Genomic DNA, 27,857 nt, shown 5'->3' with positions numbered 1-27,857 from the left:
CACTAAAAGACTTTGTTTCTGCTCCCTCAGCCTTCCTCCAACATTCATACACATTTACCACATTACTTTTCATGGTGCATCTTCAGGCTCTGAACCAATACTGCTGTACCAGGAATACAGCAAAGAAAGGAGCAGCTCCTTTTATTAGCTTAAAAATATCCTCTTGAATGTGTTTAATTTACTCTAATAAATCATAGATAAGAACTCCCACATTAAAAGAATCACAGTAAAAATGTACTTTTTCGTACTGAGATCCATTTACCATTTAATTTTTGCATTACTAGCTGCTGATATTTTGAAGGAGTTTTAGGTTAACAACAAAGCTGGTTTAAACTCAATATAAAAGTATCTGTTACTTTAATTACCCCTCTTTTTTTTTAATTGAGAGCTACACTCTCACTGGTGCCAGGTCTCCTTAGTGCCACCAAGAGCCAGGACATCACTCTGTATTTATAGGGAACTTCGAGGGAAGCTGAGGAACCCATATGGCAAAATGTGCCATTATCCCTAATTAAAAATTGATAAGATCTAAATTTTTAAAACATCCTGTTAACTGCAAAGAGTGGAAATGGGATGAACATAAAGTATGGAAGTAAGAATCCAAATAAGTAAGAATCTAAATTTATAACCTTGTAATCTGACTACAAGTTATTGTTTCTGTACTTTGCAGAAGTTCAGTTAAATCACAGTGAGCTGGTGTGTCTGGCACAGAGAGAATCCAATCTGACCCATGTGCAGACTGAAATTCTTGTGGACTTTTCACAAGCAGAGGTCTGAACTCAAACTGAGATTTTAGGGGAAATCTCCCCACTGCACCCACACAATGCTGAAATATCTTTGCAATGAAATACTTGTGGATAATCCCCGTTCTGTTTGGGGATGGCACAGAACTGGTGCAATAAATACACCACCCCTTCCGTGGCCAATGTGCACTGGGGATCTCGGGTAGGGAACCAGAGCCAAGTGATGCAATCCATAGCTGGCAGAAAGGCCACCTGGGGAAGCTGGTGCAGGGCAGTGTGAGCTCCGAGGATGGCTCCGGAATTGCAGAACCGGGAGAAGTCAGCCAGCTCTGCTTTCCCTCTCCCATGGCCTGATGGGGACAGGCAAGAGCTCTGGGATGGAAGCACCCACAGCAACGCACGGCACGACCCCAGGAACTCACCCAGCTCACATGCATCATCTTGTGATGGGTCAAAGTCACCTCAGAAATTGTTTGGTTTTGAGAAATGCTGCACAAGAATCTAGTACTGACTCAAGATTAATATAGAATGTGCTGTAAAATGTTACCTTTAACTTAATGTAATACCCTATCAAATAGCATTTTTAAAAAAACATAGAAATAAAAATTGAACTTGAAACAGCTTTCTGATCAGGAATTTGTTGTATCTATCCCAGTATTATTCAAGAAGGAAGACATTAGTTTCTGTTCTAGACCACAGACTGTGTAAGGATTTTTTCCAAGTGTTTGAAGCACTGTTACAGTGGATAGCTTTAATGGTTGCACAGAAAAAAGACCTCTCCAGGCACCAAATGACAAAGTTAGTGTTGAAATCGTTGTTTCCACCCATCTCTGGAAGTCAGTGGGTTACAAGTACACGATAAATTGAAAACATTTGACCTAAAATGCCCATAGTCTCATTATAATGGCAGTGATGCATTTAAGTTCATTAAGCAAGGAAGTACTGGAAATAATTAACAGCAGATACAAATCTAAAGTGGATATTTAGTGCAGATTTCATTTTGAGACATATTAAACCACCTTTGCAAGGCCAGAGCCTCTCTTCCATTGTTAGTTGAGACTGATTTTTTTTGAAAGTAGCTTGGAATATATTAATTTTAAAACATATATGTGCCATGCAATCAACAGAACAGAAATTGCATCTAGTTCTTCAGAGGAAAAAAAAAAGCTCTTAATTTATTACTAAAACTGCCATCTACACATGTTACTGCTATGTAGGATTAAAATGTTCCATTAGATAATGTCAATACACTGTATCCCGGTTGCGTCAGAGAAAAAGAAATATTGTCCCTGATGAGATATTGCCGAAAAAGTTCCCAAGCCAGGTGGAAACAACAAAGGGTTTCAGATTCAACTTGAGCTTGGTGCTGGTGTTTGGTCTTTGTTTATTTCCTTGCACAGGCTGAGAGTGACTTGGGCTTCAAAAGGCAGAGAGATGCCCTGGAGACAGGGGATGCCCCATCTGGGCCCTGATGCAGCGCCTGTTAATACTAAATTAATTAATGTTGTTAAACGACACTTCATTATGTGTACAGGTTCAAGCTTGCACTTGTTTTTTACAGATTGCTTTCTCCTTTCTGAGTTAACAGGAGCTAAATATAAGCTGGATAAAGGTAGAGGAGCAGCAGCGGAATGAAAAATGAAAATGTGTGTGATGGGAGGAGGAGGAGGAAAGTCCAGAGGAGGGGAGAGCTTGCCAGGAACCATTCTTCACTAATGTGGGGAATAATATTTTAGTGGCTGGGGTATTACAGTTTCCTATTACCAAGGCTTTTGGAAAAGCTTGCTCCCCTGCAGTACCAGGCTTTATGCGAATTCCTCACAATAGGCTGACTATTTTCACTGAGGTGGGACGTTGGATTAGTGTTCTGAGTAAATCTTTGCTGACTTAAATCCCGCCCTGTGTGAAATACAAATTCCTCTTCTAAAGAGCCCAGTCAGTGGTGCTTCTGCAGCAGGGCCTGGCACTAACTTTGTGAAAAGAAGTACTGAGCTTTATGCTGTGTTAAACTCTGGGCTGATACTATTCCACCACCTGGATGGCTGGGGGCAGAGGGAATGGCCAGGGGACGCAGACTGTTTATTTCTCACTTCATTATGAGTCCCATGTTTTGACCTCCTTAAAGTCATCTGAAAGTAAAGCAGGGAGGCACATGTAACCACACAAATCCAAGTTCAGGGATAACTTCCGACACTCCATGTAAGAATTGGGTCACGACTTCAAAGAGACCTGCTCTGCCTGTTGGAGTAGTGGGATTTTTAAAAAGGGCTGAGAGCCAGGACATCAGTCTGTATTTAGAGGGAACTTTGAGAGATGCTGAGGGACCCATATGGCAAAATGAACCATTATCCCTAATTAAAAATTGCTGAGAACTGAATTTTTAAAACATCCAGTTACTGCAAAGAGTGGGAGTGAGCTGCATACACAGCATGGAAGTAAGAACCTAAATGTATAACCTTGTAATCTGACTACGAGTTTCTGTTTCTGTACTTCGCACAAGCTCAGTTAAATCACAGCGAGCTGGTGTGTCTGGCAAGGAGAAAATCCAACCCGGCCCACATGCAGACCGAGATGCTCCGAGAGCGTGAGGCAGCGCTGCTGTTTGCCGGGCGGCCGCGGAGCCGAGGCAGCCCCCGGGCCGCTCCCGGCCCTTTTCCCGCGGCCGCTTCCCAAACTCCTCCGGCCGCGGCGCCGCGCGCTGCCGCCTCCCCCCCCGCGCGGCGCGATGGTGCGGTCCGGCCCCCCCGCGCCGGCGCGCATGGTCCGTGCCGCGCCGGCCCCGCCCCGCGCGGGGAGCCGCCATTGCGGGTTGTTTGTGCGGGCGAGCAGCGAGCCCGGGCGGGAGGCGGCGCCGCGGCTCCGCCATGTCCACCCCGGCGCGCCGCCGCCTGATGCGCGACTTCAAGAGGTGAGCGGGGCCTGGGGCCCGGACCCACCGCCGCCCCGCGCCTTTGTGCCGGGCACGGGGCTGGCATCGAGACCCCCGGGGCAGGGGCGCGCCCCGCGGCGAGCGGCAGTGCCGAGGGGAGCGGGGGCACTGCCGGGGGAGCGCGGGGTCCCGCCGGGCAGCGCCGGCTTTGTTCGAGCCGCCTCGCCTGGGCGCCGACGGCTGGGGGCGTCTGAGGATAAAAGTTGGAGCGGTGGCTGCGAACCAGGGCGCCCCGGGAGTGCCCGCGCGGTCACGGGGCGCCGCGATGTCGGGGGGGGCTGCGGGCGCTGCCAGGGGCCGTGCCCGGCTGGCCGGGCCGGGAGCCCGCGCCGCCCTGCCCGCACCCCACCTCCGCCGAATACGTCCGGCACCCGCAGGCTCCAGCTTCGGAATAGCTCTGGCAGAATTCACAAGTCTTCCAGGCTTGTTGGGTCGGAGAGTCTCTCTGAAAACAAGTTTTTTGTAATAGGCACCTGAAAACGAAGCGCAAAGAATTAGCGAACGCTTCGTTTGTATGTAATAAGAACCAAAATGCCCTTAAATGTTTTTAGGCTCATGATACTGTGTTTAAAGTCTGCAATCGTGAGGAGTCTTTTGTGTAATATATGCGAACTGCTAAAGGAGCAGTTATTAGTTGCACTCTTTTAAACATTAATGACTGAACCACTGACTCTGGAATAAATTATTTCCAGTCTGACACGTAAACACACTTAGAACAGAGTGTGGAAAAGGGTGGGGGGTTTCCTTTTAAGATTTACAGTAAGAGTCTCCGGACTGGGTTGCTCAGGAGTAATTAGAGGTGAGTCAGCTTTGATAGTGTCTCTTTTTTTTAGCATAGCTATGTTATACCAGCCCCTGAAAACACATCAGTAAACACTTGACGTGTATTGTAGTTGCTTTACGTGGCTGCACGTAAAGCACCAGCGACAAAAGCCTGATTCGTGAATCTAGGAGGAGTAGGAGGTTTTTGGGAAGTGGAGCCCTCCCCTGCTGTTGTGTGAGTGTTGGTGTTTGTTAAGTGGGTGTTGCTTGATTCCCGTTCAAATCAAAACAGGATATGCAGACTTTTTATTGTATTTGGTTACACAGATGAACCAGTGATTTTTTTCAAGCTGACTAATTTATTTTTCAAAATTGCAGTCAGATGTGGGTTTTATGCCGTTATATTCCTACAAGATCTGGTTTAATAATTTTGAAGTTAAGGCTTGAGAGAAAACTCTAAAGATGTGGAAAAATACAACCAAGTAGACAAATGTCGTGGTTTGAAGTAAATCAAATATATTTGTCCTATATGTTGCAACTTTGATATTCAGTTTTTATTTTACTCTGCTCTTTCGTGCTGGAACTTATGTATTTGTTCTTATGTTACTTGTACTTCATACTGAAACAACAGACGGTGTACTGTCAACTCTGATTCACTTCATTAAATATAAATTGCTTTTGCATACTGTGATTGTCAGGAGCAGTGAAGAGAAAACAGTTCAGCCGATTTCTTACCTCTTCTAAGTTGTTTGAGTAAACAACAACAACAACAAAGTTATTTATTTATTTTCTGATAAAAAGGGAGTGCAAATACCACATTTTCCTTGCTGTTTAGGACTTTCAGGATTAGTCCTATTTGTGGTCCTTGCCAGATCCTTTGTGTAGTTAGACTCTGTGACAAGTAGGGTGCTTTAAAGTTGATCTAAAAACTAAAGCTGTCTCCCAGATGCGTTTGTCAGGCTAATGCTCAAGCACTGCTGCTGGCCTGCAGCCTGGCTGTCATGTAGGAAGAAGTCCTGTTCCTGCTTTCCCTGACCAAAAAAGTAGGTGGTTTATGCTGTTGATACTGAGCTGCCTGGACTGTGTGTGCTCGGAGAGCAGGGATGTAAACACAGAGTTCACAGGGGCTCTGAGCAGCTTCTGGGCTGCTCTGTAGGGCAGCACCACTGCTCAGCATCCTTGGACAACACGTGGTGTTACCCCAGGCTGAGGCAGTGCAAGTGCAGGAGGGTTGCCTGGCTGTGCTGCTGTCAGCTCTCAATAAATCTGCATTTGCACATGATATTTAGTTAGGATTTGTCGCTTGGTCTGCAGAGCTTTTTGTAGTGACTTGTTTATAAGTGTACTGTGATATGATTAAACCTTATGGTAACACTCAAGAGTTGTTAGTGAGGCAAGGGCAGTCACTGCATTTTCCTTATTCTTGCATAATTGTGGAGGCAAAACAGGTGAGAGGAGGAGGAGCTGTCACTGAGGGGATTTGATCAGGTGGATTGATTGGGGCCTGCTGGTGTACATTCTTCAGGGTCTTGTGATCCTTAATATGGATCCAGCAATGGGCAGAGGGGAGCATTTGGATCCTGCCCTTTGGCTGCAGCACATATTTCTGGTTCAAGTTTGTGAGGCTTTCAGTAAGTAACATGCTTTTCCCTAGTCCAAGGATTAAGGAACTAAAAATAATTTAAAATGCTCCCGTGATTGCTTTAGCGATAAACACATTTGTGGGACTGGCAGGAGGGAGGAGCAGCACACAGGTTTCCCCTTTGCTCCCTTTTTGAAGCGATCAGCTTGTCAGTCAAAATAGGCTTATACCAAATTTAACCACGTCTCACGCACGGATCTGGGAATGCAGGAAAAGCTCCACTGAGGGTCCCTTGTGTTGTGTCCCAGCAAGAGTGCTCTGTGTGTGTGTCACTCCCTGGTTGTGGCTGCAGCTTGTTCTCTTCTTCACTGTGGCAGCCAGCAGCAATTGCTCTCTCATAGTTAACTGTGTAGCACCATAAATCCCAGCTGTCCATGGTGCTATGTTATTCTTACAGTTAATCCTTTGCTCCCTGAACACTTAATCAGACCTGTTGTGCCCTTGTGTCTCGGTGTAAAACATGAGAAAATCTTGATGTGCGTTGCCTTGCAGGTCTGTCTTTTGGGGTGTTGATAAGCTGCATGTAATGCTTTGTGTATTCTCTGATTTGGAATTAGAAAATATTTACAAAATGTGGATGTTACTGGTAAATTATACCTGCAGGTGGAAGTATTTAAGATATATGACTTGTCATTCTATGTTTGTAATTCTTAGATTGCAAGAAGACCCTCCTGTGGGTGTCAGTGGTGCACCATCTGAGAATAATATAATGCAATGGAATGCAGTTATATTTGGGTAAGAGTTTTTGGTCACTATGAAATTCGATATCAGAGGACTAAATATAACAACCTGATGTTTGTTTTTGCAGTTATTCTCTTGTTTCATGTATGTAAAGTCAGCAAACTTTAAAAAATGGCCTAGTGTTACAGTTAAAATATCTTTTCACAGATTAAATAGAGAACGGTTAGGAAGGAAAAAAATTTAATTTTAAATTTTTTCAGCTTTTTTGTTGAATAAAGCTTGCATGTGGTTTAATAAATAGGTGTGTTATGAAAAAGCAGGATTCCTCTTTAAAGTACGTAAGTGCCACGTGTTCTCAGCCTTTAAATCCATATGTATTAGTGATTGGATTGAATCCCAGTAGGACAAGGTACAGGATCTGTCTGGGAAGTTACATTACATATCCTATAGAAGAGGAGCTGTCTTAGTATCCTTCCGTAAAACTGAAGTGTGCTTGCTAATAATCTTGTTTGTTCCAATCTAGTAACCTAATGGCATATGTTTTGTTTGGGATGATGATAAAGTAGATATCCCAAATAGCAGAGTGACTATGGGAGGTGTCTTAGATACAACAAAGCTCTCAGAGGTTGCCCATGGATGCTTCTCTAAGTATTTAAATTATTGCTTCTACGTATATCTTGGGGAGGATGAGGAAGAAGATACCCATTTACTGGGCCTGTGTGGAAGTAGGTAATGATCACTTCTAACTGGAGTTTCTTTTTAAACCTTTCAGGCCAGAAGGGACTCCTTTTGAAGATGGTAAGTTGCTAACTTTTGTATCCTTTGTCATTCTAATAAATCTTGCCAGTACTAACATTGTTCTGCTTTTGAAAAATAATATATGCTATCTGTATATAATTTGAAACCAAGCAAGCAAGTGAAGGAGTGAGGCTTGTTTGCTATAAAAATATGTATCTTGATCTAAGCAGTGTCTTGTCATGCTGGCTCATGGTTGGTTAGAAAGCTAAGAAGCAATGCTTCTATTGAGGCTTTTTCAGAAACATACATACAAGAGCTTTTAGCAGGGGATGTTGGCCTGACACTACCAGATGTGTTTGCACATCCCCATAGCTGAGCTCAACAAGAGCTTTTCTTGTTTCATCTTTTTTGGCATGTTTGATTCATCACTGTTCTCCTAATGAAGAACAGGTGAAAAACCTTGAATTCTCAATATGGAACTCAGTGAGGTTGAGGGAATCCCAAATTTGTACATAAACATGAAAGTTGGTGTGTAATGAGCCTCCCTTAGGCATATGAGGAATAATGAGTTTAATAATTATAGTATTATTGCAGTAATTGGCAGCAGATGGGTTTTTCTCTATGTTGGGTTGGAGGAGTTACAGTAAATTATTCACTGATCCGTAGCAAAGGTTTTCAGTGAATCAGTTGTGAGCTCCAAAGACTGAGATTGCTGATTATGAAATTCCAGTGTTTCTTTGCTGGCACCACAATACCTTCTTAATGAAACGCCTTAAAGTCACCCAAGTCCATAGACCCAGCATACTGGGCCACGGAAAAGTGGGATAATGTTGGATCTGGCTGCTTTTGCCATGTATACAGTGAGTCTCCAAGCTTCTACCCAATCTCTGCTGCTGGGTTTATTACTCTAAGCAGTAGTTCCACAGTTCCATTATCACTTCAAATATATGAAAAGCAATCAGATTCAGTGTTGTTTGTTTATATAATGGTGAGGAGAAATATTGATCATGGAGCACATAAATTAATTTGTTGTCTATGTTCCTGGATATGTTCTTCTGTTGTTAGTTATCTGATTGTATTTATCTTTGTTTGGACAGGTACTTTTAAACTAGTAATAGAATTTTCTGAAGAATATCCAAATAAGCCTCCAACTGTTAGATTTTTATCAAAAATGTTCCACCCAAATGGTGAGTAAACCATCTTTATTTAGCTGTAAGTATTGCAGTGTGGTCATGCATTCTCTGAAGCTCTAGAATGCTTAATCTCTCTTCATTGCTGTCTCCTAAGTAGAAGTCTAGGACAGCAACTGCTTGACGAAAAATTACGAATTACAATGCTATTAAGAAGCAGCTATCTGCCTCTTTCTAATCAATATGTAGCCTCAGTAGCAAAGCCTGTGAGTATTTTCAGCAGCAGCTGCACTTAGATTGGTTTAAAGAGGCAGTTCTGGCTGCAGATTCCTGCCCCCCTCCATTTAACAGCAGCCGTGTCATGAGCTGCAGGGAACTGATGGAGCCAAGTGTTACTTATTCCTGCCAGGTGAGGTTTCACCCAAGTCTCTGCTTTTGTCTGGTGCTCTGTGCCAACCAGGACTAGCACAGGGAAGAAAATGAGGGTGCTCAGTCATAGCGGAGGTGTGTGACCCAAACTCAGTGATGAGGGCAGATATGAGAGTGCACTGTGCTTCCTCCCCCAGCGCTGATAGGTTTTGCTCAGTTCACGCATGCAGAAAACACAAACCCTGCCTGCTGCTCCTCTGTAGACATAATGCCTCACATACTGTCCAGGCCAGTTTGTCTCTGCCAGGAGGTTTGTAATTTGTTGGGAACAAGCTGGAGGACAAGCATGTAGAAGTTTGAGCAGTCAGTCTCAGGTTCATATGGGCTCTATGAAGACTGATAAGTATCCAGACAGAAGTAGGATTTCAGCACTTTTCCATATTTTCTACTGTCTGCCTTGGTGCCTCTCATGGTAAGTGTAGGGTGTGTGAAAATGGGGCAGGAGCTGCCACTGTTCAGAGTGTGATGGCTGTGAGTGGTTCCACTCCTTCAGTGAAGGCCTTGCTGCTCTCTGGGAGGCCTCTCCACTGTGACAGCATGGGTCGGTCACACTGGAGGAGCAGGACGCCAAGTCTGCCTGTTCCTGTGCTAATTCCATAATCTTCAGACCTTCCTTCTTTCCCTCTTAGGTGTTCTGTTAATTTCAGTAATAAGTCTTCAAAGTATGTGTCAAGCCACAGCAGATGGTGAGACAAACTGCTGTCCTCTTTCCTAAAGCATTAATCTAAGCACAGACTGAATTGGAACAATAACTCTGCTTTAAACAGTGCCATAAATCTGACAGTTTCTAAGTGATATCTGTGCTGTATTTGCAGTGTATGCAGATGGCAGCATATGTTTAGATATTCTTCAGAATCGCTGGAGTCCAACATATGATGTTTCATCTATTTTAACTTCGATTCAGGTAACTTTGCATCTATTTTACCAAATAATTACGTTATTGTTGGTCTGTATTCCAGAATTCAAAGCTCAGTAATGGGGATAGCCAGGTATTTGTGTCAAGGGGAACTTCAAATCCTTATGAGCAAAGCAGTACTTTTTAGATCAAATAAAGGCAAAGATGCTACGTAATTACTAATTCTGAGCTACAAAACTGCCATTGTGTATTTTTGCGCAGGAAAGCATTTACTGGTTTGTGTTAATTTTTAACCATTTTTACTCAAGATACGATATCAGATGCAGAAATTTGCATAGTGTTTGAAACATGTAACTTTACTATGAAGCTTTGCCCTGTGAAGCCCTCAAAGGGACAATATTGCTGAAACACACTACTTGGAATAAGTAAAAATGGCCTGGCACAGTGGAAATGCACAATTCCTTTGTTCCTGTGTGATTGTTCTTATTTTTCAACAGTGGTGTTTTGTAGGAGACATCTTAAGCCTCTCTTTAGTCCTGAATGACAGTAGTAATATAATTACCAATTAGTCAGTTAGCTCCATGGTGCTGACTAGACAAACTGTCTCTGTTTGGTTTGTGAAGCTACAAGTGTGTGCAGTACTGGTGCAGGGTGTAATTTGAGGTTCAGTAATACAATTAGGGATGCCTAACAATGAGTTTAACTGGGTTTTTTTCAACTGGGCCATTCTGAGTTGTTTCTGCCTCTGAAACACATTTGACTTGAAAGTAAGTTGATTTTTTCCTGATTTAAATGTGTTGGTTTGTCTGACATTGTTTTCCCCCTTTTCCAGTCTCTGCTTGATGAGCCCAATCCAAACAGTCCAGCCAACAGTCAGGCAGCACAACTTTACCAGGAGAACAAACGTGAATATGAGAAAAGAGTTTCAGCTATTGTCGAACAAAGTTGGAATGATTCGTAACAGCTGCTGTGTTACTCTCCATCCTCATAAACATTATGTACAATTTAACTCTCAATAGAAAGGCTACCAGAAATTTCAAATGCCACCGTTCTATGAATTCGCATAAAAACTCATTTGCAAACAAAATTAAGCCCTCCAGTTTAGGGAAAGCTAAAAGCTTGTGTATCTCAATTAACGTCCTTTTTATTGCATGGTATGAACTAAGTTATTGCTACATAAATTTGTAATATATCCTGTTTGTATTTTTTTTCCAAGTGTATAATGTTGGTGTGGAGTTTTCATGACAGAATATACACATTTTGTAAATCTGTACTTTTTCAAATATTGAATGCCTTATTTTTGAATTCTTTAGATTTTTAAATTGGAGAAAAGCACTTAAAAAAGTTTTTATATATGATTATTTCATGTAAAACTGTTAAATACATAACCTTAGTGCAAGACATTCTGCTCTCACTCTTATCTTTTTCCAAGGGCTCATTTTTTGTCCATGCTGTTGATACCCTGCACTTTACAAACAGAAAAGTTAATCCATGATGCAACTGTCTTCACGGGATGTCTTTGCTTCTGCACCACAGCTTGACTTGATTCTGTGTGTCCTCAGTTGTATGAGGAAGAGAAGTTTTGGTAGCTGCCAATTAGAAATGGGGAAACAGATCTAACTATTTTGCTAAAAGTCCCACCTTAAACCAGCAGCAGAGTTGCAAACATAACCTGGGTGACCAGGCTTGGTGATAATGTATTCTAGTAAGTTTTATTTTTCTGAGATACTGTATTTTACCAGCTTGGAAAATGCTGTCATCTAAATTTGCCCTATATTCACCTAGTGATACTGTAATTATTAGAAGATATTCAAAATTATATTAAAGAGGTTTCCCATTAGTTTCCCTTGGGGGTAGGGAAAAAATTAATCACCAACAGAAGAAAACATGTCTGCAGATTTAATGGAGTTATTCTTTAAAATTTGACTGTGTACCATGTGGTCAAGTCTCATGTCTGTAGTACAGAGGCTCCACATATTCTTAAATTGACAGTTTAAAGAACTTTGGCTTTGTTTTTGTAAGTGTTAATGTGGTGGTAATTTCTTACTGTATTCTGTAAACCCGGCTAGCTGACTACAGGAAAGAATTAAGCCATTGTTTTCTTCCAGCATTAAAATTGTAACACCTTTGTCATAATTCCAGCCAGCATTATGTATGTATTAAACCCCCCAAACTTGTACCAAAATACAGCTCAGTGGTGCCTAAAAAAGCAGTGGAAATGTATTTCACCTAGAAAAGAAAATGTTGTTTATTTGCAACAGTCATTACTAAAAGTTAATCTCACTGCACCGAAACAAGAATATCAATTTACACCTCACACCTGCTTGCAAAGGTGTGTAATTTCTAGGAACAGCACTTAAGTTAGAAATGGCACTCAGAATACTGTCAAACCAGACTCTGTTAGTACCTTGTGGAGTAAAACTACTCTGCCTTGGATAAGAATTAGTGTGCAAAGACTCAAAAATCAATGCTAGGTAATAACTATGCGCTCATTAAGTCAGTTTGCTTTCCTTGAATTGCTGAATTTGTGTTCAAGAATTTTTCAATCTACATCTGATTATTAACAGAAACTCCAAAGGATCCAATTTGCTTTTGGCTGTGATGAAGTTACAGTAACAATGGCAAAGTGGTGCTATGTGGCTTAAACCAACATCATTTTGTTCATAAATATAATATGGAAAAGCTTCCTCCTTCTAAGAATTAATCTAAACTTTGAAGATTTTTTTTTTAATTTGCTTCCTGTTTCAGTATTTTTGTTCCTTTGACGTGTGCATGAGCTGAGATTTGCTGTTCATTAGCATTCACATTAATTTGATTATTCCTGAGGAGTTTGGCCCAGTTATAGATTGATAACACTCGGAACATGTTTTTATGTCTCTGGGATGGAGGCAGTGGATGTGTGAGAAACAAAATTGGAGCAGAAGGGGGGGGGTTAATTAAATGATGAGCCCTGCAAACTGCCTGTGCTGGGACCCACACTGTTCAGGGACAGGTGTGGCTGAAGGTGTCCAAGAGCATTCTCTGTGGAGGGCAGAACTTGGAGCCTACACTTAGAAAAGTCTGCCTGGAAAATATCCTGCTGTCCCTCAGATCAAGGTGAGTTGCTGTATCCCAGGGTGTGGTGGGGAGGATCATTCCCTCGCTCACCAGATTTCCCATGTTCATGCTGTGTGCTGACTCTGCAGGCTGGATGGGAATGTGAGAGTGGTGAGAATCCAGCCTCCATGGTGGCCCGTGGGGAGACACTGGTATAGGGGAACTGGTGTTTCTGCAGGTGGGATCCTGGAGTACCTGGGTGCATGGTGCATCCCCAGGAGCTGTGGGGTAAAGGGTGACTTCTGTGAGCCCTCCACCAATACACATTAAAAATTACCACAGAACATAGGTTAAAATGTGCTAAAATCTGCTAGAAAAACAGTTTATTACCAGGCAGAAGGAAGCAGGCCAGAGGTGATGGTGTAAAGGATGCAATGCCCTGCTCAGCCTGACCGATGTGAGCTGTCAGCACTCACTGATGCTGCTCAGGACCACAGCTTCCTCTTGGAGCCTTCACATGCCCGTGTTCAGCATCTTCAGTGGGCTTAGAGGTACTGACTCTTCGGGCCTGTGGGTTCCTGAGTGCTCCCTGCTCCCACCACCCTCCTTTTGGGACCAGCTGGTCCCTGGGCTGAGCTCTGTGGACTGCCCCAAAGCTGTGTGTGGGTAACAGACAAATAAAAGTCCTTTCCCTCTTTATGCTACAAAGAACAGGAGTCTGATGACAATTAAAGACAAAAAGGTTCAAGTGCAGTGATTCACAAGAGCACTCAGTAGTCACAATAAACTTTATGGCACAGTTACCTTCTTAAATAGTGTACTGGGATGCTTGATTTTTAATTTATTAGCAGATGTAATGTACTCAGCTTGCTAGGACAGTGGGATTAATTAAGGAAGGACTGATGGGTTCACAGTTTTGGATTTGTAACTTCTCATGGGGCTTTCGTTCACTGATAATTAAACAGTTCATAATCACTTCCATTAGATTCCATATAAAGGCTGAAAACCATCGTGGAGATGTCTTTAAATTAATCACCCCAGAGTTTTTGTCCTATATATCCATGTCATTCACGTGATTTTACAGGTGGACAAGCAGAGGCATCCAGGTCTGCAGTGTTTTTGTGTCAGTCAGGAGGCCATCGGCAGGGCTGTGGGCGTGAACCATTCCTGGGCATTCCCCAGTCTGAGTTTCAGGTACAAGAACACCTTTGCCTTCAGGTTTATCACACTAACATTATTCCTAAGAAACATCAAACACTGCACTGCTCGTGCTGCTTTCTTCAGATCTCAGTTCCCTGAAGATGTCTCATCCAAATGCAGTCCCAAGCCAGAACTACAGGACTTGGATCTTCACAAATGTGATTAACTTCACTAGTGTGAGTCGTCCCATTGGGATTCTTCACCACAGTACAGATAAATGTGTGTAATTGCAGAATCAAGGCCTTAGGCTGTGAGAAGTGAAGAAATCACAGCTTGAAGTACTGTATCTGCAGCTTCTTAGTGGGAGGTTTTGTATTAATAGTTAATTAATTCAATGTGTCAAACAAATAAAGCTTTAAATATTTAGAGATTAGGAGGTGCCTAATAAAAAACTTACAGCAAAAAAGGAAGATTCCCTGATAACTACAGCAGCATTGAGATATTCAAAATAAAATAGATAGGCTAATGTAGATAGTTAAACACTTCACATTTAACATGTCAAGGGTCCGTGAGAATAGCTTTTGATGTATATAAAAATGCACCAGGAGAGGAAGAGCCTTCTCCTCCGGCCAGACTTCCCAACCTGTGTTTTTATTTGAGCTTTTTACTGTTTGTGGAATGTGTCCCAGGCAAATACTATGCCTTATTTGTTTGGAGTTGTTTTCTGGAAGAGGAAAGGTATAATCAGCAGGCAATCTGCTGTAATGTGTGAGTTGGCAAGGCAGGTTCTCCACCTCCGCTTTGGATGGGGCTCCATGGTGAGTGGCTGGTGGGACTGCTAGTGGGAAACAGTGACCAGAGACTCGGTGAGTGGGCAGCATTTGTTTGTGAGCAGTGCCAGCTCCAGCACTCTGTTTAATTTGTTGTTTAGGTATTAAAAGAATTATCTGACCTCCTCTTCCTGCTTTTGTTAATCTTTCTAATGGAAGAGCTTCAGCCGAGTGCAGAATGTGTGTGTCCTGTGTCATCGTGCCAGCAATGGATCACAGCCCCTGCTCAGTGCACCTGACTCCCTTAGAAGTGAAAACTGGTATAAACCTTTGGACCCAGCCTTATGGGCCATATGAACACCATGTAGCCAGAGCAGTGAATGATTTAGGAGGCATTCTTTTTATTTCATTAAAGTTTTTGGGATAAAACCAGTCCAAAACTAGAAGACCAACAAAGAATTATGTATTATTGCAGGCAAGTGGGCAGTTTTGTTGAACATGACTCTTAACAGTTTATCTCTGGGAATCTCTTAGTATTAATGATGGTGAAAGAGGTGAGGGGAAAAGGAGCTAAATCTAAAAAAAACTTAAATATGTAGAATCAATGAGCAAAACCCATTAACAGGATGCTGCTCTGCTTTTGTTGTGCATTCAAAGGATATGAGTCTTAGAAAATAATATATCTTGGATTATGTGTGTGTGTGTACATAGGAGAGGGCTTTTTGAGCTATTACAGAAACCTTAGTTAGGTAGTAGTGTTTGAAAATAAATGGGCTTTAAGATTTGAGGAGTTTTTTTGGTTACCATTGTTACTGCACCTTGAGTTCATCTCACAGCCCAGCCTCCATGAGCAGAGAACAAAAAATAGGCAGAACTTTTTAGACTCTGATAATGACTGTAATTAGCATCACAAGCTATGGAAATTGCAATATTCCCTAAAGGTTTCTTGTCATTATCCTCTGTTTCTGCACTGAAAATAACGATTTTTAAGACAGGGTATCTTCTGTATTTGGTACTGTCCCACTAATGGTAATGTTCAACCTCCGTGTTAATGTTTGTGTCTGCTGTGGTCTGTGTGAAAGCTGTATCCTGCCAGAAAGCAAATATGCTCCTCTCAAACAGGGGATGTTGTTCAGCATCCAGAATGAAGCCTTTTTCATGATGTGGTCAAAGCATGTAGCGTGGGATTTTCTGAGCTAGTGCAAATGTAACTAGAAGAAAGTTTGTTTTAAAATCCCAGTATGTCAATGTTTCAATCAGGAGTTCAGTGAGGTCATAAAATAAATTATTTTTGCCCTTAAACAAGTGCCAGGGCTGGGTCAAACTACTGTAAGAAGGCAGACTTATGGTTTGATGGCACTGATAACAGAGACTTGGCTGTAGAGGCTGTTAGTGGTGAAGGTGGGCAGATGTCCCTGCCCAAGCTTCCACCTGTAGCACAGGATATTCAGCCCTCAGCCCCTAGAACTGAAAAGATCTTGTGTTTCTTCCCTTGTTTTTCAGTTTGGGTCATTAACTGCCGTGTCTGATGCATTTCTAAGCTGAATAATTTTGACAGCTGCCAATTTGGTACACATACCATGGGCTGAGCTGGGAGCCACCAAGCTGGGGAGGATTCTGCAGCCTGAGCAGAGGCTCTACCTGGCACAGCAACAACCTCGGGCATAAAGGGGGACCTAAGTACGTATTCATCAGGGAATGAGTTGGTCTGAGAAAGGTCACCCCAATCATCTGAGACCCACAGAGGTTTTTATCCTAGATAAGCCCCTGCTTGCAAAAATCAGTGAACACATTCACATTGTTTTCAAAGCCATGTTAAACTTTGAACAGCTCAGTCTCGGTATTAGATTATTAATCACACTGTTCACTAGCACCAGTTATTTATTCTATAAATAATCTTTATTTATATTTCTGTTTATTTTGAAACTAATTTGGGTAAGAATAGAAGCTTATGGGTTCAGGAGTTTGTCTAGAATTATGCCACACAACTGCAATGTCCAGTAAATATAAATATTGTTATTTTATCACTTCATGTTAGTGCTATCATGATGGGACTTGAAGGATTTCATTCTGAAATGTGATACTTCACACAGGCAGAGGCAAATTGTCTTCAGTGACTGACCAAAGTGGGAAGAAGGCAGAAATGCCATCTCCTCTGAATTAATTATGAACCACACAGCTCTTGCTATTATCTGTTTACACATTATTGGCCTTGTGATGTGCTGTTGAGGGATTTTCTTTCACTGTCTGGTCCAAACGTACGTTAAGTCCAATTTCATTAAGAAGGCTGCTCGCCTGCCTTGTTGAAAGGGTCATTGTGTTAGTTATTACAGTGTTTTCTTTGTGCTCGCTTCCCCCAAATTCCAGTAACTATTTTGTAAAAAAGTTTGAAAGTGAACTTTTGATGCCTGTGAAAGCTGCTTCATTGACTTTATTGACTCCAGAGCCTGAAGTTCTTTATCCACAGAGATCTTTAAAAGGACACTAAAAAGTTTCAGCCAAAGCTTATAGAATTTGGTACTTATAGTTAAGTATTATAGACCCAATGCTGTTCCCATGGAGACCTAAAGGAATTTTTCCATTGAATTAAGTGGTAGCAAAGCATACCCTTTATTAAGTGGGGAAAGGATTGGACTGGAGAACTCCATTTGTTTTTCCCAGTTTTGTTTGTGTGCTTCCTCTTCTGTATAAAGAAATAACAAAATTAAATTGTAGGTATTTTCAGTGAAATTTTAGGTATTTTTATTGTGATTCATCTGCTTCAAGCTTGTTGTGTTTGTGGGTAAGGGGGTGTGTAGCTCCGGGGTGATAACCCATGAGGCAAAGGCAGAGCTCTCCTTTCACTCGCTGCTGGTGTCGTTCCCTGCAGTCTGGAATGTGAGGAGAGTTTCAGTCTCCCACGTCTCCTGCTTGGGAGAGGTCAGAGGTACAGCTGCTGCTGCTGTTTGCAGGTGGTGTCAGTGCATCTCTCTTGTGGGTTCTGTGCCACCTATTCTTAAGGACATTTTTATGTCAATTTGTGGAAACACCAACTTGTTAGCATTGACATTTCAATTATTTACTAATACTCAAAGAAATCCCAGGTAGATTCATATTTATAAAGTGTTTTCCCATGCTGGAAGTTTGGGATGTTGCTCAAAGGGTTGTTGGGAGCCCCTGATGATCCCTGCTCCAGCCATGGCTTCGAGTGGAGGCTCTCCTGCAGGCGCATGGCCAGATCCTGCAGTTCTGGAATATAAACTTACAGAAAAAAATAAAATTGAGGCCCCAGATTGTACAATACAGTGCTAAAAAGTGGTTTTGGTTGAAGCTGTGTCATTAAATCCTTGGCTACTGAAGTCAACGGATTTATGATTGATTTAACTGGAGAGTCTTGTCTATAATGACGTTCTTTCATTTTGTCTCACTGAGATTCTTCTTGTTCTTTCTTAGTGCCTTATGACACATTCACTCCATCCTTGCCTCAAACAAAGAGAAATTATACTATCATGATTGTCCTTTAAATATTTTCTATTTGAGGACCTACTGAAAAGGCTCCAGAGGCAAATTCTTGGTTTAGAAGTTGCTATTTATGTCTAGACACATCTGAATGTTGTTATGCTTTGAATGTCCGGGATTGCTTGCTGCTTTCTTTGTAGAGATGGATGAGTCAAGAGAGAGAGTGCATTATTTTAAATTAACTTGAAATAAGCTTTAACCAGCTCAGGGTTCTACTTGTTGCAACTGGCTCCCTTGATAAACATAACAAAATAAGTGACACCACAAGGAAAATCCTTATTTATTGGTGTCTTAAAGCAGAGCAGAAACAGGTTCTTGATACACGACATTGGATTCTGTTGGCATATTATCATTTGAATTATTATAGTGTCTCAGACTCCTGGTCATGGCAAGGAGCCTCTACGGGCTCTACACAAACAAATCCAGTGCCTTGTTTTTACTCCAAAGGGCTTCTAGCACAGGTGTAAGGCAGGCAATGACAGGGAACAGTCAGGCACAGAAGGGAAGAAAATAACAAAATCATGATTAGTGCCAAGAGAACTACTGGTCTCTTTTTGCCAATTATCAAACATCGTAATAAATCAATAGTTAAGCTTGGAAATTTATATATTTCATAAAAAATGTGCACACCTGAAGGAGAAAGCCAAATTGTCCTCAGTGTGTATATTTCAGCTCCAAAAGCAGGTTACACAATACAATTTTCATAGACTGGGTGATCTCCACCTCTGTTTTTTTGCAGTTCTGCATTTCTGAAAGTATTGTAAAGCACCACAAGTTCAATTGCTGCTTGTTTCTGTTCTTTCCTGCAAACTGTATTTGCTTACCAAGCAGGTGAGAGTTATGAGGGTCAACACGAAGAGCAGCCTGGCTCTCCAGCTGTACTGGTGCATCTAAAAAAGGATGGACTCACAGCCCTTGCAATTGCACCTTCCTTGCTATTTTGTAGATACTCATGTCACAGAATTCCTCTATGGGTTATATTAACAAATACACAGTTCTCTAGGATTTTTATTTTACGAGAAACTGTTCCTCTGGGTCAGTCACAAGACTTCTTGTTTCTGAATTTGGTACAGGCAGGGCAGGACTCACTGCAGTATTAGTAGGTAAAATGTTGGGCATGTACAGGTACAGACATAGAACAGAATCATAGAATCATTTAGAATGGAAAAGACCTTTAAAATCATTGAGTCAAACTGTTAAAATATCCATATCTACCCTGGACCTCAAGGGTGGAGCTGCACAGACACTGAGTGTCTGAGCTGGCTCTGGCATCCACACGCAGCTCGAATGGAATGCTTGGGCAGCATCCTCAGCGACATTTCATCCTTAAACCTGGCAGAAGAGAGGTCAGATGTATACAGGAGGAGAGTGAAAATCTTTGGGTTTACATCGCTTAAAAGACCACAAAATGTTATTAAACCTCTGTATATTAATTGATCAAGCTTAACTGTCTCACTGCTCACTGCATGCCGGGTTACATTCATTTTTAAAGGATGAAGCAAATATTTCAAATGAATGATCAAAAGAATATTTTACTCTTTTCACATTCTGAGTATGGAGTCTATGAAACATTTATTCAGGAAATGAAGTATTAGGGCCTGACAGATATCTCTAGTGTCACTGAGTAAGCAGGTTATCTGGAGATTTCTAGTGCAAACAATCCCATACTTTGATGAATACATGAGTAATTGCCATTACAGGGGGTTGAAAGCAAGATTAGATTGAAGTTACAGTCATTTCAGCAATTATAAACTCTGAAAATTAAGTCTATTAAAATGAGAAATATCTTTTTTCATCTGTGTTTTCTTAAGCAAAGAATAACAGAATTTTGCTTTAGAGTGTAAATAATAATATTTTTGTTGATCAGGGGGCTGGACGTAAGGGAAAGAGATTGATGCCTGGTATCTTAGGGAATTCTGCAGGAGGATCTCTGAAATGCTGCAGTCCTATATGGTCATAGCTTATGTTTGTCCTTGATTTTGTGTATGACATTCATCTGGGATTTTGACACTTTATTTTCACTCAGTGTTGTCGTCAAAATCATGCAGACCCTCTCTGTCAACTTAAGTGTTTAGGAGCTCTGACACCTTAAATTGTAATTACATTGCTTCAGATGTCCGGTTCTTCAACATCGTATCACTGCTGGTGATAGAAACCTAAGTAGCTTAGGTGATATAAACCTAAGGAGCTTAATAGCTTCCCGATGCCATATAATGTATGGGGAATCTCCCTGCACAGGGAATCTGATAGGGGAGATCTGAGTCACGGTGACAGCTTCAACAAGCAGGCAGGAGGGGAAGGCAGGAGGGGAAGGCAGGGAGGATGTGATGAGCTCAGAGGAGGTGAGCTGATGATTTGCTATTTATAGATGCACGAGGAGGCTCAGAGACAGGAACCCCAGGCAGGGCCACTCTTCGCTTTGCTACGAAAATGATTCCTCGTCAGAGCTGCAAGCAAAACACAATTTGTAGCTGGCAGAGTCTCAGGGTGCCCTTGTTGTACGAACACGTGGGCATGCCACAGCAGCAGCTTTTGATGAGAGCCTGAAATACAGCACGTTTTAGCAATTCACTGCTGAATTTTATCTTTCTGTTCCTTGGTGTGTTTTGTTTTTACAGGGAAAGAATGAAATGATGCTGTGTATCCTCTACACCAAGAGCAGCCTCCTCTCATTGTTTTAAACTGAAGGAGGGCCAATTTAGATTAGATATAAAGAAGTTGTTTTTCACAATGAGGGTGGTAAAACACTAGCACAGGTTGCCCAGAGAGGTGGTGGGTCCATTGAAACATTCAAGGCCAGGTTGGACAGGGCTCTGAGCAACCTGATGTCATTGATGTCCCTGCTCATTGCAGGGAGGTTGGACTGGATGACCTTTCACAGATGTCTTCGAACTCAAATTGTTCTATGATTATGATAGGGTACCATTCAGGAATTAATTATTCCAGTTTATTTACAGGAAGACTCTCTTCTCAGCCAGTTCTGGAAACTAGAGTTTACTTAAATCCAGTAATCTCTTCAGAGGAGACATTGATGATTACAAAATCCTGTTGTATCTAATATCCCCATCACCTTCAATCGAAACCAGAGACTGTGTTTGTTTCAGTTATTTGGTAAAAGGGTGTCATGTTTTAGTGATTTCCTAAAAAAAAAAAAAGGGCAGACTGAGCTCAGAGTTCCAGCTAGAAGCCTCACAATCATTTATTGGAGACCGTGGGCTGTAGCTGTGGCACTTTCCCAGACCACTCGTTTCTTGGACAGGGCTAAAGAGTAGTTTGGGCCATTTTCAGGCTGTGGTTTGACCATGTCCCCCTCTGCTCCAGGGAGAGGAAAGCTTTAATACTAAAGGTGGCAGCCACCCTGTCCTAGCTACTCCCAGTTCCAGAGAGGGGTGCAGCACCTTCAGTCCAGTCAGGGAGACATCCCCTTTTTTCTTGAGAATATTCAGTTAGATGAAGCTATAAACCAACAGACACGATCATCCTACAAGTACGTTGGAAGTTTTGTCATAAAGTATTTTCTCAATACTCATAGACTCATAAAATTATTTGGTTTGGCAGGGCTCTTAAAGATCATCTCATTGCAATCCCCCTGCCATGGGCAGGGACACCCTCCTCTAGATCAGGTTGCTCCAAGCCCCATCCAACATGGTTTTGAACACTTCCAGGGATGGCGCAGCAGCAGCTTTTCTGGGAAACCTGTGCCAGGGCCTCACCACCCTCACAGGGAAGAACTTCTTCCTAATATCTAATCTAAATCTCTCCTCTTTCAGTTTAAAACTGTTCCCCCTTGTTCTGTCACTGTCTGCCAGTATAAAAAAATCCCTCTCCCTCCTCTTTATAAGCTCCTTTTAGGTACTGGAGGGTGCTGTAAGGTCTCCCTGGAGCCCTCTCTTCTCCAAGCTGAACAACCCCAACTCTCTCAACCTGTCTTCATAGGAGAGGTGCTCCAGCCCTCAGAGCATCTTCATGGCCCTCCTTTGGACCTGCTCTAATTAGATATTTTCTGCCTTTCTGGTTGCAAGAAAAAAACACTTCTTTTTTCCCCCCCTAAGTGACTGAATGTAGCTCTGCTTCTGCGCTGGCTTAGATCCATCCAAGTCCAGGATCAATGTCATGCCTGTTTCACAGATGCTGAACCAAGTGCTTAGGGCCCAGCTCAGAGCCTGCACACTGTTAAATCCCAATGAGCTCAATGAGCGCTGAAGGAGCTCATCACCTTGGCGGATCAGGCGGATATTGAAGCCAGTGAAGCCCATGTCACATGCTTATAAAGGTCAGTCCCATATTTACAAAAGCCCATCAGAGTTGAATTGTGCCATGATTGAGATTATACAGGAAGCAAGACCTGGCTGTGCTGATGTTGACATGATTTCCTGAGAAGGTAAAATTCAGGCATTTATTTCTGATGGTTTTGCACAGAGCAGAGCTAGCAGCCTGATTTGTATTCAGCTGCTGCATATTAAGGCTGGTCATTCCTCTTGTAAATGGTAGATAGGAAGAATTGCTATACTGAGAAATATTTCCTCTGTTTTAGGGTAGATTTTAGCTGTAGCCCTCTGATTCCTGATAACCAAAGTCAGAGTGATGTGTCTGGCGTTCTCTGCCCTACACTCCCAGTTATTTATTCTGTGATGTGCAGGAAGGAAGGAGACGTGCGCAATCTCCATTCTTGTTACCAGGAATTGTGCACTTAATTCTCTGTGCATTGTACTGAAAATGAACTAGTAAGATGTGTTCCGCATCAGCAAAAAGGCTCCCTTATTCAGCTGGAATGAGAACATGCACGCTTTAACTTGGGAGTAAAGAAAATTGCTGTAAACGATTTCTTTAAACAGAATCTGTTGGGTTTTGCCTTCAATTTTTTGCTGAGAGTGAAGATTCTGCAGAGTTTTTTCTCCCTTTTCGTACCCAATTGCTAACCTTGCTGTTGCATGTGTTTCTGCTGCTTCTAGCACTTTTCATTCTGATGGCAGTTTTTCATCTCTTCACTAGCTTATGGCTAAAACAGTCCTGGGAAAAGGAATTTCAGTTACTCACTCTCCAGAATAATTATTTCCATTTGTTCCCGCTCTGGTCCTGGGGCAAAGGGCTTCCTTGTGTCTTGCCTTGATGGATCTGCCCTCCCAATTCCTCTGCTTTTTACAAATGTCTTTTCTGCAGGTGTCAACACCAGGTGACAGCACATCCCTGAGATGTATTTTAAGTCATTCTTGCCTAATATGTGGCCCATACGTATTAAGACTTATTACTAGGACTGGAATTTCCTGGCTGGCTAGTCAATTAATAAAAATGCATCAGCATACACAGGCATAATTATGGAAATGTGTACAATTCTGGGACTTTTTCAGTCTGAAAACTTTGCAGAATGCTTCACAGACGGGCTGTGAAGTACCACTAATCACAGCGCAGACTCCAAACACACACAGGGAATGGAGTGGGCTCTCCTCACGCTGTTACTCAACAAGTCCCTAAAATAACCAGGGAAACACATTCAAATTGGCATCTCCTCACCCACTGTTCTTTGTGTTAGCCACTACCTCGATCCGAGGTGTTGTTTCTGTAGCAAAACATAGAACAGAAAGTTTCAACTCAGAGTTTTTTACTGAAGCAAAGTCATTTGCATACTGTGTGATTGTCTAACAGCACTGACCTACAGCTCTGTATGGTACCTGGAGCTTTTAAAACTACATTTATTGATGAATCTGAGGGATCTGAAGAGGATAGATATCAACTAATGAAAAAACCACTAAAATTAGAGAAAGGGTAGCTTCTTATCTGCTCCCTCCACCGAACAGCTGAACAGTGTTCTGTACCATCTTTTTTCCCATCAAGGTGTGTAGTGTGAAGGTAAAACCACTGCAGTTCTGTAAAGGCAGATGTTGGGGTACAGCCATGAGCACCTCCACACCAACCAAACATCCACTTACCAGGGAAAAGACCAATGTTTGGAGCACAGGACAAGGCACTGCAGGGATGGTAGAGAACCCCTCTGGAGATGGAGCTCCCTGTGCTGGCACCTCGCTGTGCTGTCCTCAGCCACACAGCTCAGAGATCATCTACAGGAGAAAGCCACCTGCTACAACTAATCTCCGAATTTCAATCAATACAAGTTAATACCAATTTTTACTGGTTTGGTTGGGACTACATTTGACTAACTCATAATAAGCCACTTTATATGGAAATCAGTGTCGGCACAGTCCTTGCTCCAGTCGAACTGTATCAGTTTATGGATTCACGTTAAGTTCTGCAGTAATACAACTTTCTTCTGTAGCAAAGCCCTCGGAGAGTCATCAGCTTCCTATGGCATCAAGGCATGGAAATATAAAGTGAAGGCTTAGGACATTTCAGCTGTATCAAAGTCATGAATTCTGCCTGAATTCATGAAGCTGCTGTATTATTTAATGCCTTGCTGTATAAAGACTCAGAGCTTTGTTTCAAAATTTATGTTGTCTGCTTCAGGTCTGAGCTTAAAGAGTTTTGAGAGGAACAACCCAGTGTCACTTACTGCAATGATCTGCTGGAGGGAGGTGAGGATGCTGACCTGGGCGGAAGGCAGAGGAAATCTGGGCTCTGCAAGTGACTGACAGCAGTGAAAAAGTCCCAGAAGAAAGGAGTAAAGGCAGATGTGTACTTAAGGGCTGTGAAGAGGGGACATATCTGGTGATGGGAGGAGTGGTCACAAACACATTGAGGGCAGGAATCATGAACCAGCCCATGCCCCGGGAGGCCAAGAGGCAAATGACAAAATTAAAGCAGAAGCCAAGTGATGATGTGGGTTCTGAAAGGCTCAGAATCGCCTGGAGATGTTGAATATGCCACTTAAATCTGTGTGCACACTCAGCCTGTGGGTGAGTAAATGCCTCGTGATCCCTTCCGCCGTCCTCGAAGAGCCCTGTGTGCAGCGCGCCTGCTCAGGCTTTATTCCTCAAGGGTTAAACTAGAAACTCAAGTACCCTTGACTCAGAGCTCAAGTGAGGGTGGTTTTGAGTATCGAGCAGTCTTACAGCAGCTGGAATGTGGAGTCTCATTCCTGAGCAGTAATACCCGTGCACAGAAATCGTGTCAGCAGAGACCCATTTACAGCAGCTCCCGGGTTTATGTTGGTCATAAGCCCTCCAGTATTGATCAGAGGGGTTTTGAGGGTACTAACCTGCATAAAAGCAAAAGTGGTCTTTAAATACTAAATAAAATAGACATTTAGAGTTTCACCACTATGAGAATTTTTTGCTTCCTGGGAGCAATATCTTGGCACTTGCGGACTGTAGAGCTGCTTGAGGAATGAACCATGATGGATGAGCACACACAAATAAAATACTGACCCCAGCTCAGAGCTTCTAAATTCTACCAAAATCCCTCTGGCTGGTGTTTCACGCTGGTCAGGTTTTGCTGGCAATAGGCACAGGGATCAGAGCAGACACTTCACACTTTATGAGAAGTAAGAAGAAAGAAGAAAGACTTCACCCTTTATGAGAAGCAACCATGTGAAGTCAGAACATTCCAAGAGCAGAGGCCTCCTTTGGCCATTTCCAACCAATTAAGATTGTATAAGTCAGCACAGGCATCTCGGGTGGGAGATCTTCCTGGGATGCAGGAGCTGGGACACTGACCTCTCCATACCCATCAGGAGCCAGAGCTGCCCACAGCCTCAGAGCTCGCATTACGTCTGGCCTCAATAAGACACCAATACAGAGGTATTCATAAAAGCTGCCTTTCAGGTTATATTCAGTGAAAGGATGGTTTTCCTTTACTCTCCAGGGTTTACAGTGGGGATTTACACACCTAGGCTGGAGAACAGCAGGTTGTGTGACCCTGTTCACCAACACATCCACACACATGGGCCAGTTTTCTTTATTTTTGGCTGCCTTGTGGCTTTCGTCTTCGGTCTGGTGACTCTGTCCTGCAAAGGAAGTGCATTTAGGGAGGTATGTCTGTAGTTGCAGCCTTTTCATCATGTTCACTTTCCTCTGTAGAAAATATTTAACTGCTACTGCTGGAATGATTCTCCAGTGGTTCACATTACTAATTATTGAACCCTCATTACAATTAAAGTACTCTCTTCTTTGCAACCCTGGGGATAAATTTTAGGGTATTAAGACTTATTTCCTTTTTTCAAAAACCAGTGCAAAACGGAACTTTCTGTGTTGCCCCTCGGTTTCACATTGCAAACTTGGTCAGTTGAGCATGCAAAAATCTGGTGAAATGAACCCTGGATACCAGGTTTTAAATGGCGTTTTCACCATCCAGAATTGTCTTCTGCTGGAAGTGGTTGCCCAAACTCAGCACACAAGGTTTAATAATAATTAATTATTCCAAGCCAGGTAACGAAAAAAGTGGTATGGACAGACTCCGTGTACACATACCAGTTGAAAGCACTAAATTTATTTTCTTCTGGTGCAAACCATCAGTAATCAAATTTCCATTACCCAGTGATGGGCATGAACGGTCAAGAAAAATACTTAGTCAACAGAATTCCAGTTAGAGATCTGTGAGTATCCTGCTTTAAATACGGCAAAGTAAGGAGACATTTTCCCAAGAGGATCGTCCTCTGATGAGTAAGCGTGGTTCTCAGTATTTCACTGTAGCAAGTATTTGCCAGGAACAAGATCAGTGAAACAAGCCTTTCTCAAGTGCTTCTGAAGAGAGAAGTGGTTTCCTTTGTAAATGAGTCAGTCCTGCTCTGAAATTGTTCAATAAAACATGGAGAAGCTTGAAAGTATGGTGAGACTGTCTCCCAGACATGACTTTTCATGCTGTATTTTACAGCACGGTACTATTTCTTCCATTCCTTCTGATTTGGAGGTACTTCTCAGCTTTGGATGGTTGGTTGTGCCAGGTGAAGGATGCTGTGAGAAGCTACAGAGCATAATCATTCCTTGAGAAAACACAAGCAGCCATCCTTGCAGCTGGAGAAGAGGCAGGGTTAGGTTTGATCTCAAAGATGAGGGTGTCAGGAAAGGGGAGTACTTCTGACTTCACTACAATCTTCATGCCTTTCACAATCGTAACTTTTCTGGGGTTTGCCTCAAAATTGTATGTCTTAGCTACACAACACATGAGTTTGAGACATAATTAATATTAATAAAGTCCATTATGTAAAATTAGCCATAGACAGGAGATTCTTTAAAAGGTGAAATCATAATAGTCATGATCAGTGTGGCTGTGTTGCTGGGAAACTGAGAGCTGTCCTGGGCTGCTCCTCAATATTTGCCTTTCATTACAGATCTTTCCCCGCTACTTGTGGGAAAGGAGTTTTAAAGGAGAGACATGAAGATAACTACAAAGAAAAGTCTTTCTCTGAGCTTTAGTATTTTTTGCAGTTAGGTTTTCAGTCTGGCAGGTAAAACACATGAAGATTCCTTAGCACTGGGTCCCTGCAAGGAAAAACAGCAGCAGAAATGGGTGGGTGTAGGGCACGATGCTTGTTTGTTTGGGAGTATTTTTGGGGGATTCTCATTACTCATTTTTCCATTTTGTCTTCAGAAATTTTGGGGTTGGTTCCCAAT

General features: G+C 42.4%; 1 protein-coding gene across 1 annotated transcript; it reads left to right on the top strand.

The window, feature by feature from the left end:
* Window positions 1-3,521: 3,521 nt before the first annotated feature.
* Window positions 3,522-12,610, top strand: UBE2B (ubiquitin conjugating enzyme E2 B). Its single transcript, XM_032125125.1, has 6 exons — window positions 3,522-3,651; window positions 6,731-6,811; window positions 7,530-7,555; window positions 8,593-8,682; window positions 9,870-9,958; window positions 10,743-12,610. Exons 1-6 carry the CDS (start codon window positions 3,608-3,610, stop codon window positions 10,869-10,871), a joined length of 459 nt encoding a protein of 152 aa, XP_031981016.1. The 5' UTR covers window positions 3,522-3,607; the 3' UTR covers window positions 10,872-12,610.
* The last annotated feature ends 15,247 nt before the right edge of the window (window positions 12,611-27,857 follow it).

The sequence above is a fragment of the Corvus moneduloides genome, chromosome 15, assembly GCF_009650955.1.
Source record: "Corvus moneduloides isolate bCorMon1 chromosome 15, bCorMon1.pri, whole genome shotgun sequence".
Classification (NCBI taxonomy): domain Eukaryota; kingdom Metazoa; phylum Chordata; class Aves; order Passeriformes; family Corvidae; genus Corvus; species Corvus moneduloides.
Note: the sequence above shows the minus strand (reverse complement) of the source record. Positions and strands in the feature narration are given on the sequence as shown.